This window comes from Cornus florida, unplaced genomic scaffold, assembly GCF_030987335.1.
Source record: "Cornus florida cultivar Cherokee Brave unplaced genomic scaffold, ASM3098733v1 CherokeeBrave_3.0.0_Hap2_Chr05, whole genome shotgun sequence".
NCBI lineage: Eukaryota > Viridiplantae > Streptophyta > Magnoliopsida > Cornales > Cornaceae > Cornus > Cornus florida.
In genome coordinates this window covers 67,761,938-67,775,213 of record NW_026775575.1, presented here as the reverse complement: position 1 = coordinate 67,775,213, position 13,276 = coordinate 67,761,938, and the positions used below count along the sequence as shown (strand labels likewise).

Below are 13,276 nucleotides of genomic sequence, written 5' to 3'. Positions count from 1 at the left end.
TATGTCAGATCAATAATCAAGAGACTGACATAGTCTGGTTTTAGACGGACTTTATATATATGATTATGGTACCACGATATGTCCTTGAGTCTCAGGATCATTGGTTAGGGAACGTATATGCATTGGGATGCATAGCTGGCTATGACGGTTGAGGTGTACCCTGTTAAGTCTAAGTACTTATGCCCACCTCTGGTGCGTATTGCATGTTGCCTTCTATTCAGGTTGAGACCCCTTTGTAGTCCAGTGAAAGTCCCTTAGTGTGGATATATGTATGTATGGACTAGATAGATATTGCTGAGATATCTAGGATGTATCTGTGTATCAGGTCTCTGTTTGGATTGTAGTTAGGATACAACTTATTCGTGGGCCTGACCCACTCTTATATTTTTTCAGGTGTTCGACAGTTCCAGACCTAGGGCTTATTCGGGCTGAGCAGAGACGGTCATTTACTCTACCGACGACGTAGGATTTCATTCCATGTTTAGATTTGGCTTTTATTTTCAGTTGGTTATGTTTAGTTGGAATTTTGTTTAGGGGTCCACTAAATGGATTCCCGAGTTGTACTCTTAGAGGTTTTGGAGAGTTGGATTTTATTAATCTTTATTATTTAAGGATTTTATAATTAGAATTCTTTCAACTTTAATTTGTAATTCTTAAATTTTTTTTCATCTATGTTTGTTAAATATTAATTGTTTGATATTCTCTCGGGTTTGGGCTTGGGCCTGATCAACCTATGTTTTGAATCCGAGAGGTATCACAGTTACCAAACTTATTGAGACCCTAAACGCTAGGTTCATTGAGGATGGTTACACCAATGGGAGTATAGAGCCCAGGCACATGGTATTTGAGGAAAATTGAAATATAAATTAAGTTCCTCGGGATGACGTAGTTGTTCCACTCGTTACCATGCAAGATGGTGATTTAAGTCATCAAGAGCCTGAAGAGCAAACACCTCACATAGAAGAAATCTCAAATGAACCAATAGTTGACATGCCATTATGAAGATCAAGGAGAGAAAGGAAAAGTGCTATTCTAGATGACTATGAAGTTTATCCACAAGAGATTGAGTTCAACATTGGTAAAGAAGATGATCCACTATCATTTTCAGAAGCCAAAGGTAGCACTTTTGCTCAACAATGGTTAGATGCAATAAAAGATGAGTTAGATCATATGAAAAATAATCAAGTTTGGGATCTAGTTGACTTACTAGAGGGAGTCAGACCCATTGGTTGTAAATGGGTATTTAAAACTAAACGAGACTCAAAAGTAAAGTTGAAAGATATAAAGCCCGAGTTGTTGCTAAGGGTTTTACTCAATAAAAGGGTATCGACTATAAAAAAACTTTTTCTCTTGTTTCAAAGAAAGACTCTTTTAGAATCATAATAGCATTAGTAGCTCATTTTGATTTAGAGTTATATCAAATGGATGTAAAAACTGCATTCCTAAATGGTGACTTGCTCGAAGAAGTTTATATGGAACAACCCGAGGGTTATGAAATTGAGAGCAAAAAACATATGGTGTGCAAGTTAAGAAAATCTATTTATGGGTTAAAACAAACATCAAGACAATGGTACATAAAATTTGATGAGATAATTATTTCTTATGGGTTTAAAGAAAATATTATTGATAAGTGCATTTATATGAAAGTCAGTGGGAGTAAGTTCAATTTTCTAGTGTTGTATGTTGATGATATCTTACTTGCTAGTAGTGACATTGGCTTGTTACACGAGACTAAACATTTTTTATCTCAAAGTTTTAAAATGAAAGATCTTGGTGAAGCCTCATTTGTCATTCACATTGAGATTCATCGAGATAGATCTCGTGGGATTCTTGGATTGTCACAAATAGCCTATATAGAAAGGTTCTTAAAAGATTCGATATGCAACACTGTAAAGGTGGAATTGCCCCTATAGTAAAGGGTGATAAATTTAATAAATTCCAGTGTCTGAGAAATGACCTAGAGCGGGAGCAAATGAAAACATTCCCTATGCATCTGCAGTTGGGAGTTTGATGTATGCTCAGGTTTGCACACGGCCAGACATAGCATTTGCTGTTGGTATGCTAGGCAGATACCAAAGTGATCCTGGAATGGATCATTGGAGAGCGACAAAGAAAGTAATGAGGTACTTGCAATAGACAAAGAACCATTTGCTTATATATAAAAGGACCGACAGGCTTAAAGTGGTGGGTTATACAGACTCTGACTTTGCTGGTTGTCAGGATAGCATGAAATTCACTTCAGGATTTATCTTTATGATGGCTGGAGGAGTAATTTCATAGAAAAGTATTAAACAAACACTAACAGCTTCATCTACCATGAAGGCAGAGTTTATTGCATGTTATGAGGCCACTTGTCATGCATTATGGTTTGGAACTTCATCTCAAGACTTATGGTGGTAGATTCTATTTCTAAACCATTGATGATTTTTTGTGACAATTCTGCTGTAGTTATACATTCAAGGAACAACAAGAGTTCAAGAAAATCTAGACATATAGATATTAAATACCTTGTTGTAATAAAGAGGATTTAGAACCAACTTGTGTCTATTAAGCACATTAGTACACAACAAATGATTGCTGATCCCATGGCTAAGGGGTTGCCGCCTAAGCTATACAGTGAGCATGTTGCTCATATGGGTATTATTGGTAGTTTTGATTTACTTAGTTAGTGGGAGGTTATTTTTTGACTCAGTTGTAGACACATTTGTATTTGTGATCACATTTTCTTATATTATATTATCCTCATTTATTTAATTTTCCATATTGGTGCACGTGTGTATGGAAAATTATAAGTGTCATTTATGAGACACGGTGTGTCCTTATTGAGACGCGGTAGAACCGAAGCATGGCATAATACTTTATTGTTTAACACGCGATATTTATGTACCATCTTGTAGTCGAGTGTATTAATGTTTGTGACCATTGATGTCTTATATTATTAAATAATATAATGACGTCCTTGATCCAATATTGGTATACTTGTAAGGACTTCATAGAAGTTGTTTGGTACAATGATTCTTTAAATATAGATAATTTATTTAAAGTGTGCACACCAACATTATTTCAAAATATTTTTTCATAAAAAATAAAAATATAAAATATAAAAAATAAATATTAATTATGATTATAAGACTAAGTGGGAGAATGTAAGAATACAATGGTGTTATTATAATAATTAATCTTAACTTTATTTAAATTGTTTTATTATCCATATTTAGGAGATGTAATGTTGTATCATAACAGTTATTTAATTACAGAGGGATGTGTTGGTTGATGGAACCAACATGTCTCCTCTTGGCAATGCTTAGAAACGGTCCCAACCCTCTATATATATATGTGAAAGAAAGGTCTGAAACCATCGTCAGTTTCACAGGAAAAAATAGAGGATTGAAGAGTGTTTCTTATATAGTTCATCTCAAACTCAAACTGCTAAAGATGACAGGTATGTTTCTAAACAATGTTTATGCATTAGTACCATGCATTTTATTATCGTTGAATTGCTTACAAGAGAAAGATATATATATATATATTTAAAGAGAGAGAGAGAGGGGGAACGCACCACGATGCAATTATCAGGTAGAGGAGGAAGAGACGACGTGGATTCAATGGAAGCATGAGACGACATTTTGGGCCTGAAATTTATCCAGAAATAGTATATTGTTAAATATATACCATAATTTATTTAAGTATACATAGGTGTGTGTTTGTGTGTGTATATTGTAAGGAATTATATAAATAAAAGGGATGAGGAAATGAATGATTTAAGTAAAGAAGGGGACAATAGTTGTAGATAGAGAATTGAGACTTGGATGTGGAAGCAGCAAAGAGAGAGAAAGTGGAGCGTGAAGTAGAAGAAGAAGAAGAGAGAAAGTGGTTCGGGTTTGGGTTTGAGATGGGTTTGGGTTAGGGTTATCCAAGGGTATTTAAGTCAATTAAAATGTTAATTTTATTTCAAAGTGTAATAAGGTCAATTCACCATCTTCAGGGTCTCTTTGTTCATTTTTCAAACTTGAAAGGGGTGTCATTGTCCAAAAATAGACAAACTTTCATCTGTATGGCCTTACTTCAAACCTCAGGGGATACCTATGTACTTTACCCTTGAATTTAAAACAACAACTAGGTAATTTTAAATGTCCTAATAACAAAACAAAAGTTATGGACAGAGGGAGTAATAAAAAGCATGTAGGAAAGCACACTATGAGCTAAGCTAACTTGTAACACTTACTATATAAGTAATTGATATGGTTAAAATATATAACTACTTCATATAATTAATTAATTAAAATAATTATAAATTTTTATTTAATATTAGAAATTTATAAAAAAATATTTAATAAATTAAAATGATAATTTTTAAGTGGAATAAATATATATAAGTAAATATATGGGTGATCTCAAAACTTTGACGCTCTCCCGCCCTATGTTAGTGTAAAATCACTCTTTCAGCCCCCACAAAGAGAATCACACAAAACCAAATATTGAAAAAATCATTTGTGCTAAATTTAAAATTAGTAAGAAAACGAAGAAGAATGATAAACTGATATTCAAGGAAAGAAAAAAAAAAAAACACTACCGTCTGGAAGCAACATTGACAACGAGGACGACCTTCCCAGTGCTTTCCTGCACACATCAAATAAATCCCATTTCTTTGATAACTCCAACAAAAATAGTTAGCCAAAAAAAAAAAAAAAAAAAATTGCATACAACCCACCCACTTATATATATATAAAGATATGTAGATTGGTTATAATATTGGAGGATGATTTTGATATCCAAATGACTAATAATATATATGGTTTGTGATTTCTTTTAAAATTGGTGATAGGAGAATAAATTTTGTTTTATACAAATAATGATTGGGAAGATTTTATAAATTAACAATAAAGGAATCATACCAATTCTCAAGTATTTGTTTGGAATTATGATAATTTATGCCCTATGAGTAAAAAATAGTGATTAGGAAAAAAATATCTTTGAAAATTTTGCAACGAGATACTAAGTCATAATGGCACTTTAGAAAATGAACAAATCCAAATTTTTTATTTTATTTTTATTTTTTGAAAGTTAACAAATCCAAATTGATTATTAGTGAAGTTGAAGAAAAATAAATTGAGCTACCTTTTCTATCTCTATTTGTGCGCATCAATTACCGGATGAATTCCCCACGTTTTCACCTTCAATGGTCGTTCTTTAGAACAATCGTAGATGCCTCGACTAATTGAAGCCTCAATGTAACATTCATCACCATTGCATTTCCAATATTCTCTTTTAATCGGGTCACATGCTACATGAAACAACATGATGTGATCTGACCTGATGCTGTAGATCCTATCAGATATATAACGCATGCCTTCATGATAGCCATTGATTGTAAGATCAATTACATCATAGTTAACGGATGGTTCCTGATTGATTCCGAAAACGGTACAAATAGAAACTCCTTTGAGGTAACTGAGAGAATTTGGATCTATCGTCAAACACACCCGAGTCATGTCCTCAGCACTACTCTAACTCTCATATTTTATTCGGCAGAACCCACTTGGAATCTCATTTCCTGGAAGAAGGATTGAACCACCAATTTCCTGTACCATATATAAAAACCATAGCAAATGATTTATTAATTCTGTGAGAAAGAGGGAGAGTGATACATACGCACACACAAATCCATATATATGTAAGCTACGTGAAGTTCACTTTCTGAAAAGTATATATTTGGCTTGTTCCCGTAGATTAGGGGGTTAATTTTGAACGTAAGTCTATATATCGAGAAATAGAGAAACGCATACACAAATAAATATATATATATATATATACACACACACACGTACCTGAAGGGGATTTTCTGAATAGTATACATTTGGCTTCTTGTTCCCATGATTCTCAACCAATTTGTGGGTCTCAACGAAATTCAATTCAAAAATGTAAGCACCATTTGGGATCGAATAACGTTCTAAGGATACGCAATCTTTTGCAAAAACAGAATGTATAGATGATGGAAGTAACTCCAATGTTTGGAGGCTTAAGCAATCATCCAACCTAAGCGAATAAAGCCTTGTAAGTTGAGTGAAGCTTGCTGGTAAACTAACAAAGTTGTTCCCGCTTAGATTCAAATCTTGCGATGACTGAGGAAGATTAAGAATGGATTCTTCATCTAAATTGCAGTTACTCCAATCTAATTCTCCAAGGTCAGCCAAAGAAATGGATGATGGTAACTTTTTTATACCACTGCCTCCCAAACAAAGTTCCTTTAAACTCTTCATTTCACCAATATTGCTCGGCAAACTTCCAAGCATTTTGCAGTCTGTCAGATCTAACTTATAAAGGCCTTTGAGTTGTTCCACTGATGGAGGTAAATCTTTTATAACAGTTCCGTTTAAAAAGAGTTCATTTAAACTCGTCATTCCACCAATATCGCTCGGCAAACTTCCAAGCATTTTGCAGTTTGTCAGATCTAACTTATCAAGGCATTTGAGTTGTTCCACGGATGGAGGTAAATCTTTTATAGCAGTTCCATTTAAAAGGAGTTCCCTTAAACTCTTCATTCGACCAATATTACTCGGCAAACTTCCAAGGATTTTGCAATCGCTCAGAGCTAACTGCACAAGGCCCTCGAGTTGTTCAATAGATGGCGGTAAATCTTTTATAGCAGTTTCGTTCAAATAAAGATACTGCAAACTCTTTATTTCACCAATATTGCTTGGCAAATTTTCAAGCATTTTGCAGTCAATTACATCTAACCTATAAAGCCTGTTGAGATGTACAATCGATGGAGGTAAATTTGTTATAACAGTTCCTTCTAAGTCGAGCTCTCGTAAACTCTCCATTTCACTAATATTGCTCGGCAAACTTTCAAACATTTTGCAATCGTTCAGATTTTAGCACTTAAGCCTTTTGAGATGTACAACTGATGGAGGTAAATCTTTTATAGCAGTTCCTTCCAAGAAAAGATGCTCCAAACACTCCATTTCTCCAATATTGTACGGCAAGCTGTTAAGCATTTTGCAGCCGCTCATACTCAAAGAACGAAGCTTTTTGAGATGTTCAACTACTGATGAAGGTAATTCTTTTATTGCAGTCCCATCTAAGCGAATATCCTCTGTACATTCCATATCTCCTTCCATCTCTGGAAAGTTCTCAAGTCTTGAGCACCAAGCAAAATCAATCCTTATGAGAGATTTCAAATTAATTGTTGTTGTGAGACTCTTTAGATTTTCACACATATGAAAATCCAAGCTCCCAAGCCTCTTGTGAAATTCAATAGACGGATGAACTTCAACCAAATTTGTACAGCCCAAAAGATATAATGTCTCCAGACATGGCAACCCGGACACATCAGGAGTTTTCTTCAAATTTTCGCATGAACGGAGATAAATGATTCTTAACTTGTCTAGAATCTGCTAAAATAGAAAATTAAATGATAAAAGAAATCAATTTTAATCAACTCAAATAATAATTCAACTATAGGGGAATTGTATTTACAAGTAACAGCCTCGCCATTAACATTTAATCTCATTAGAAATCAAAGTGAGATAGGAAAAAGAAAAAGAAAAAAAAACGAGAGCTCAATAATAGTTTCCAGTTTCCTTTAGTTTTTTCATTTTCATTTTTCCTTTTCCTTATCCTTATCTATCCCTCACAATCTGAAAAAAAACAAAAACAAAAACAAAAAACTTACAGAAAAAAAAAAAAAAAAAAAAAAAATACTCAAGGATAGAGAGAGTTACTGAAACTATACAATCACTGGGGTCAATGACATTTGTTCAATTAGTTTATTTCAATTGCTATTGGTTCATTTTTTTTTTTTATTAGTATTATCATTGTTTCTTTTTACATCTAAATAGTAACTATTTTCGGAACTAGAAATGAACTGGTCAGCCATATAACCGAACCAACTTATACAAAGAACCATATCTTATAGCACTGATGACATGTACGATCTGTAATGAATTTACTTGGTATATAATCTAAATCTGTTATGCCATTTTAATTACTTATTTAACATTTTTTTTAATTTTTTTTTGAAAAAGGTAATATCTTCTTTTTTATTTATTTATTATTTTTTATTTATTTATTTATTTATTTATTTTTGGGTGTGTGTGTGTGTGTTTTGAAAAGATGAACCCAACACTCATATGTTTAATAATAATAAAAAGATAGCTGCTATCATTATTATTATTATTATTTGCTTGGACAATTTTCCAAATGTGCCATTTAATCTCGATAATCTAATCCCATCTACATGTGAATTACAAATAGGATTTGATAATTATAGGATTTCAAATACTTTTTTCATTGCGTTTCAAATCCAGTTTAAAATGCCATGATTTCACGGAATTTGACTAGACGTTTCTTCTTTTTAAACCCTATCCTATTAAATATCTACTACCACCTCGTCGTTGTTTTAATGTGTGTATGTATGTGTATATATATATATATATTCCTCTGAGTGTTGTGTATATCTATTTTTTTTTTTTTTTTTTTGTATACTTCAGTATCTTATATTGCGTTTAACATATTGATCCTCAAAGTTATGGAACTTTTAAGACATCGATTTCTCAAAATTACCAAAAGTTTGTGAAAAATCTACAATACAAAATTTTATAGCCAAAACTCATACTCCTAACCAATCCTCCATAAGGTATACTCCAGTATCTTAAACTGCGTTTAATAAATTGATCTACCACCACTTTTGTATTTGAAAAATCTATAATACAAAATTGCTGCAATCCTCCATAATTCACACCATTTTTTTTTTTGTTTGGTATACTCCAACAGATTGATCTACCACAATACAGAATTGTATAACCAAAAGTTAATCTACCACAATACAGAATTGTATAACCAAAAGTATGCGTTTAACCATTGATCCACCACCTTGATTTTTTTTTTTTTTTTTTACTTATAACCAAAAGTTATGGAATCCAATACTTCAGGATTTGTGTACTTAAAAATTTAAACGAATAAAATGGAATTTTATAAGTAAAAATTATATTATCCAATTCTTTAAAATTCACAGATAAGTCATTTATATATATATATATATATATATATAAGCCAATATTGCCAATAATATCTTTAATAATTGCTTCCTCTTCTTAAACTTTTTTTTTTTTTTTTTTTTTTCAAATAAATTTCATGTTTCAGAGTTACATCACATAATCATTCTCGTTGTTTGTCTTCTTCTTGCTGTAACTTTGGAGTATATATTTTGCAATAAAATAAATATTTCATTTATTATTTAAATAAGGGCAAAAATGGTATTATATTGTTTTTATTCAAAATCCCATTTTAAATCCAATTTGTTCCAAACATATAAATAGAATTTCATTTTAATTCCAATTCCTATTCCAAATCCTAAAATAATTGATTCCAAACAAAGCGTAAGGGACATGAGGTCGGGTTGGTTGGCTATTTAATCAAAATTTTCGTAAATTTTAGCTATTTAATCCAAGCAACTTGACAAAACAATTTGCAAACAGAAGCATAATGCACCTTAAATAATAGCATTATCTTCCCGTCTTCAAATTCAACCTCAACCAAACTGGCACAACCTTGGAGATACAATTCCTCCAGAAAGGGGAACTTTGGAAAATTAGGATTTACCAGATATTGGCAAAAACTGAGATTAAGAACTTTTAACCTCTCTAGAAGCTGTTTAAAAAATATAATATAAAAAATAAAATAAGTTAGCTTCAATTGGGTGGAGAAAATTATTTTCTTCGAAAAATTAGAGATAATTTTAACAGAAAGGAAAACAGTATGAGTAAATTAATTATCTTACTTTTGAATTTGTGCAAATTCCTTTGATCAGGTTATTAGGTAAATGGAGTTGAACATGTCTTTTTGGATGAAAATTGTATGCCAAATATTCTTGGGGATAGCCATCCCACTCAATATACCTTAACTCATTTGAAAGATCTGTAAGGCACCCATCAAGCCACACACCATTGATTTTGAGTATTCGCAGCTTCCTCATTTTTGTGAACGTATCAGCTCTTACATGCAACCCTCCCGCTAAAGATAATCCATTCTCGGGTAGCATAATAGCTTCAATTTTTTCTGTCACCTATCAACCAACAGAAATAAATTCTAACTATAATTATACTACTTCAAAGAAGACTACAAGGAACAATACAAGAAACTTTCTTTGTTTTCAAATCTTGCACATGGAAAGAAAGTAACATATATGCCTTTAACATATACCATGTTTTCAGCGAATACATGACGGATGTCATCATAAGACCACAGCCTGCTGCGTTCTCCAGGTTCTTTAGATTCTTGACGAATAATTTCTTGGCCAATTTCTGTATCAAGTCATGCATTAACACCACATTTTTTTTTTTCTGATATATTAATGAGGGACCTCTCATTAAGAATTTGTATTCCAATGACCACGTCAGCTTTAGCCCACTTATAAATATTCATGACATATTCCTTATGGCATCCATTGAAGAAACACGCTATATCAAGAAAAATATCCTTCTCTTTCTCATTAAGGCCTTCATAACTAATCTTTAAAACACGATAAACATTTTCCTTGATTTCTTTGGGAGGGCTGGTCTTCCACTTATCCAATATACTTGACCAGTACTGTTTTCCTCTTTTGTGTAAAAGAGAACCCAAAACTTGGAAAGCAAGTGGAAGGCCCTTGGCATAATCTTTTGCACGGTTTGAAAGTTCCTCATAATCGTCTTCAGGCTTTTCCCTCTTGAATGCATGACAACTGAAAAGTTGTAACGCTTCACTGTCATTTAATAACTCAAGATTGTATGTTCTAACATCTAACTTTTCCAACAATTGTTTATCTCTAGTTGTTAGGATGATCCTACTACCACTACAAAACCATTCCTGTTCAACTAAATACTGTAATATATTTTGGTCGTCTACATCATCAAGCACTAGAAGAAGCCTTTTATTACCAAGTCTATCCTTTATTTCATTGATTCCCCTATCAGGATCTAATATTTTTATAGTTTGATCCCTTAGGATCTGCCTGAGAAGCTTGGTTTGTAGTTTAGCTAGACCACCATCCTTTTCTGACTCTTGTCTCACTTTTTCAAGAAAACAACTTCCTTCAAAATCTTTTGATTTACGGTTTTCAACCGCTTTGGCAACGGTGGTCTTACCTGCTCCTCCAATTCCACAAATTCCAACAAAGTGTTGATCTTGGTCCAACAATGTAATGATTTTGTCCACGCGTGCATCAATACCCACTTCGTACTTAGCAACTCTAAATGGTTTAGGTTGCAATTTTTTCTGAAATCACTTTAACAATATTTTTGATAAACTTATCCTCGTACCTGTTAAGTAGAAAGCACATTACAATCAAAGACTTGAGAAGGAAAAAAAGGAAAGGAAAAACAGGGAGAAATACATAAAGGTTGAATTAAGTATTTACTCATTATAACTTAAATAAAGCCCCCAAAGAAAAAAGTTAGAGTCGAAAAAACGTACTTCCAAAAGGTAACAACCCATCTGGTAGAAATAAAATGACAGTTGAATACGGTGACTTCAATTGAATACTAACAAATGTAAATAAGAGTGTGTCATCATGTTAGTAACAGAACAGATGCCCTATGAAGTTTGCCACTAGATAAAGGGAAGTCAATTAGGATATGAGACTCTATTGTGATGTTAAAACTCTAAAGTTGTTGCTGCTCTTTATCACAAAACAATGAAATAATGTATATATACATTGAACTAAGCTTGTAATAACTGATCATATATAGAAGCAGAACATATATATATATATATATATATATACCCATTAGCTGCATCTTGTAAATCCAAGCCGCTTAGATTTGCTGCTTCCTTCAAAGCGTCCCTCCATCTCTTCACCTTATCCATGTCATCCTCGTAATTTTCTTCATGCTGTCTAAATGCTTCCGCAAAACTCCTCTTCTGGTATCGAACTCGCGATGCTTTGACATGGTAGAAGATGGGCAAAACTATTTGCCCCTTGGTCCTCCTTCACTCAAGGATCTCCACCACTTCATCCAAGCACCACGACGAAGAGGCGTAGTTTTTTGAGAAAACGATCACAACAATTCTCGATTCATTAATATTCTTCACGAGATCTGAAGAAATAGCTTTTCCTCTTTCAAGCCCTCTTTCAAGCCTTTCGTCATCTTTGAAGGTCCTAATTCCTTTCTGATCTAGAGTCGAGTAGAGATGGCCCACAAAGGTTTTGCGAGTGTCTTCCCCTCTAAAACTTAAAAACACATCATATTCAGATCCATGCAGTGATGATGATGAAGAAGAAGAAGAAGCAGCCATGGGATCCTAGCTTAATAATGAGACGAGTTACTGGGAGTTACAGATTTATTTGGACAGCAACAAGAGTGTGTATATTCTAAAAATCTTAGCCATTTCCTGGCACTATACAAAAAGATGAGCAATTTGCATACCGCGTGGCCGTTTGTGGATGCGCGTATTAGTTGAACACAATGATGCATGACCAGAGACTTCCCAGGGGGTCACCCATCCTGGTACTACTTCAAGTTAAGCACGCTTAACTTCAGAGTTCTGATGGGTTCACGGCCATCACGGCTTTAAAACGCGTTGTGTCATAGAAGGGTGTTGAATCTACATATAACACTTGCCCCATCCACACCCAGACGATGTGGGATTGTGCACCTGTAACTCGCCCAGTGTAGTAGTCTACTGGTGCCCCCTACACACGCTCACACACACCCGCCCACAAGGTTGTCACAATTACCCCCCCTTGGGGGCCCAACGTCCTCGTTGGCCACACTTCCGGCTGGGTCAGGCTTTGATATCATTTGTAACGACCCTCACCCTGGCCAGGGTGAGGGTCGTTACATATTTGCATTAATTATGGACAATTGCACCCACCTAAAAGGAGTTTAGATTAGCTTTATTTTTAGGAGAATTTTTTTTATATATAATTATGACAAATCATAAGAGAGATTGGTTGGTGTAATTTCATTCTTTCTGATGTTTGGATATTAGATCAGTTAAATTTATAAGATATGTATTTGTGGGTGAAAGAATTAACCAAAAAAAAAAAAAAAAAGTTACAGTAGGTTCTACTTGGATTGTCCTATGAAAACAGTTTAGTTTTTTCAAAGAGGTTATTGGTGTTATCACTGTGATGTTATCTAGGGCAGGCAAATGAGCTGACTTTCGATGGAATCCATCACCTAAAAAGGCCTATTGATTGGGACCACACGAGTGCTTTGAACGAGAAATGCTAATAATCTTATTACTGCCTTCTCCAATAATTGCTCCTTTGAAAGTTGGGTGGCAATCTGAA

The 13,276-nt window shown here is 33.7% G+C and overlaps 1 protein-coding gene and 1 pseudogene across 1 annotated transcript; both read right to left on the bottom strand.

Moving 5' to 3' along the window:
- Positions 1–5,507: 5,507 nt before the first annotated feature.
- On the bottom strand, positions 5,508–6,824 carry LOC132309411 (disease resistance protein RPV1-like). The gene is made up of 2 exons (XM_059807723.1): positions 5,829–6,824; positions 5,508–5,582 (listed from the first exon to the last, which is right to left on the bottom strand). The coding sequence occupies exons 1-2, from the start codon at positions 6,822–6,824 to the stop codon at positions 5,508–5,510; spliced, it is 1,071 nt and encodes a 356-aa protein (XP_059663706.1).
- Positions 6,825–6,875: 51 nt separating this feature from the next.
- LOC132309410 (disease resistance protein RPV1-like) lies at positions 6,876–12,276 on the bottom strand (annotated as a pseudogene).
- Positions 12,277–13,276: the final 1,000 nt, after the last annotated feature.

Excerpts from the sequence above, each read along its gene's own strand:
- LOC132309411 (XM_059807723.1), bottom strand. The coding sequence starts at position 6,824 with ATGGAGAGTTTACGAGAGCTCGACTTAGAAGGAACTGTTATAACAAAT. Across the intron at positions 5,583-5,828 it reads ATTCAGAAAATCCCCTTCAG|GAAATTGGTGGTTCAATCCT; the intron begins GTACGTGTGTGT and ends TATATGGTACAG.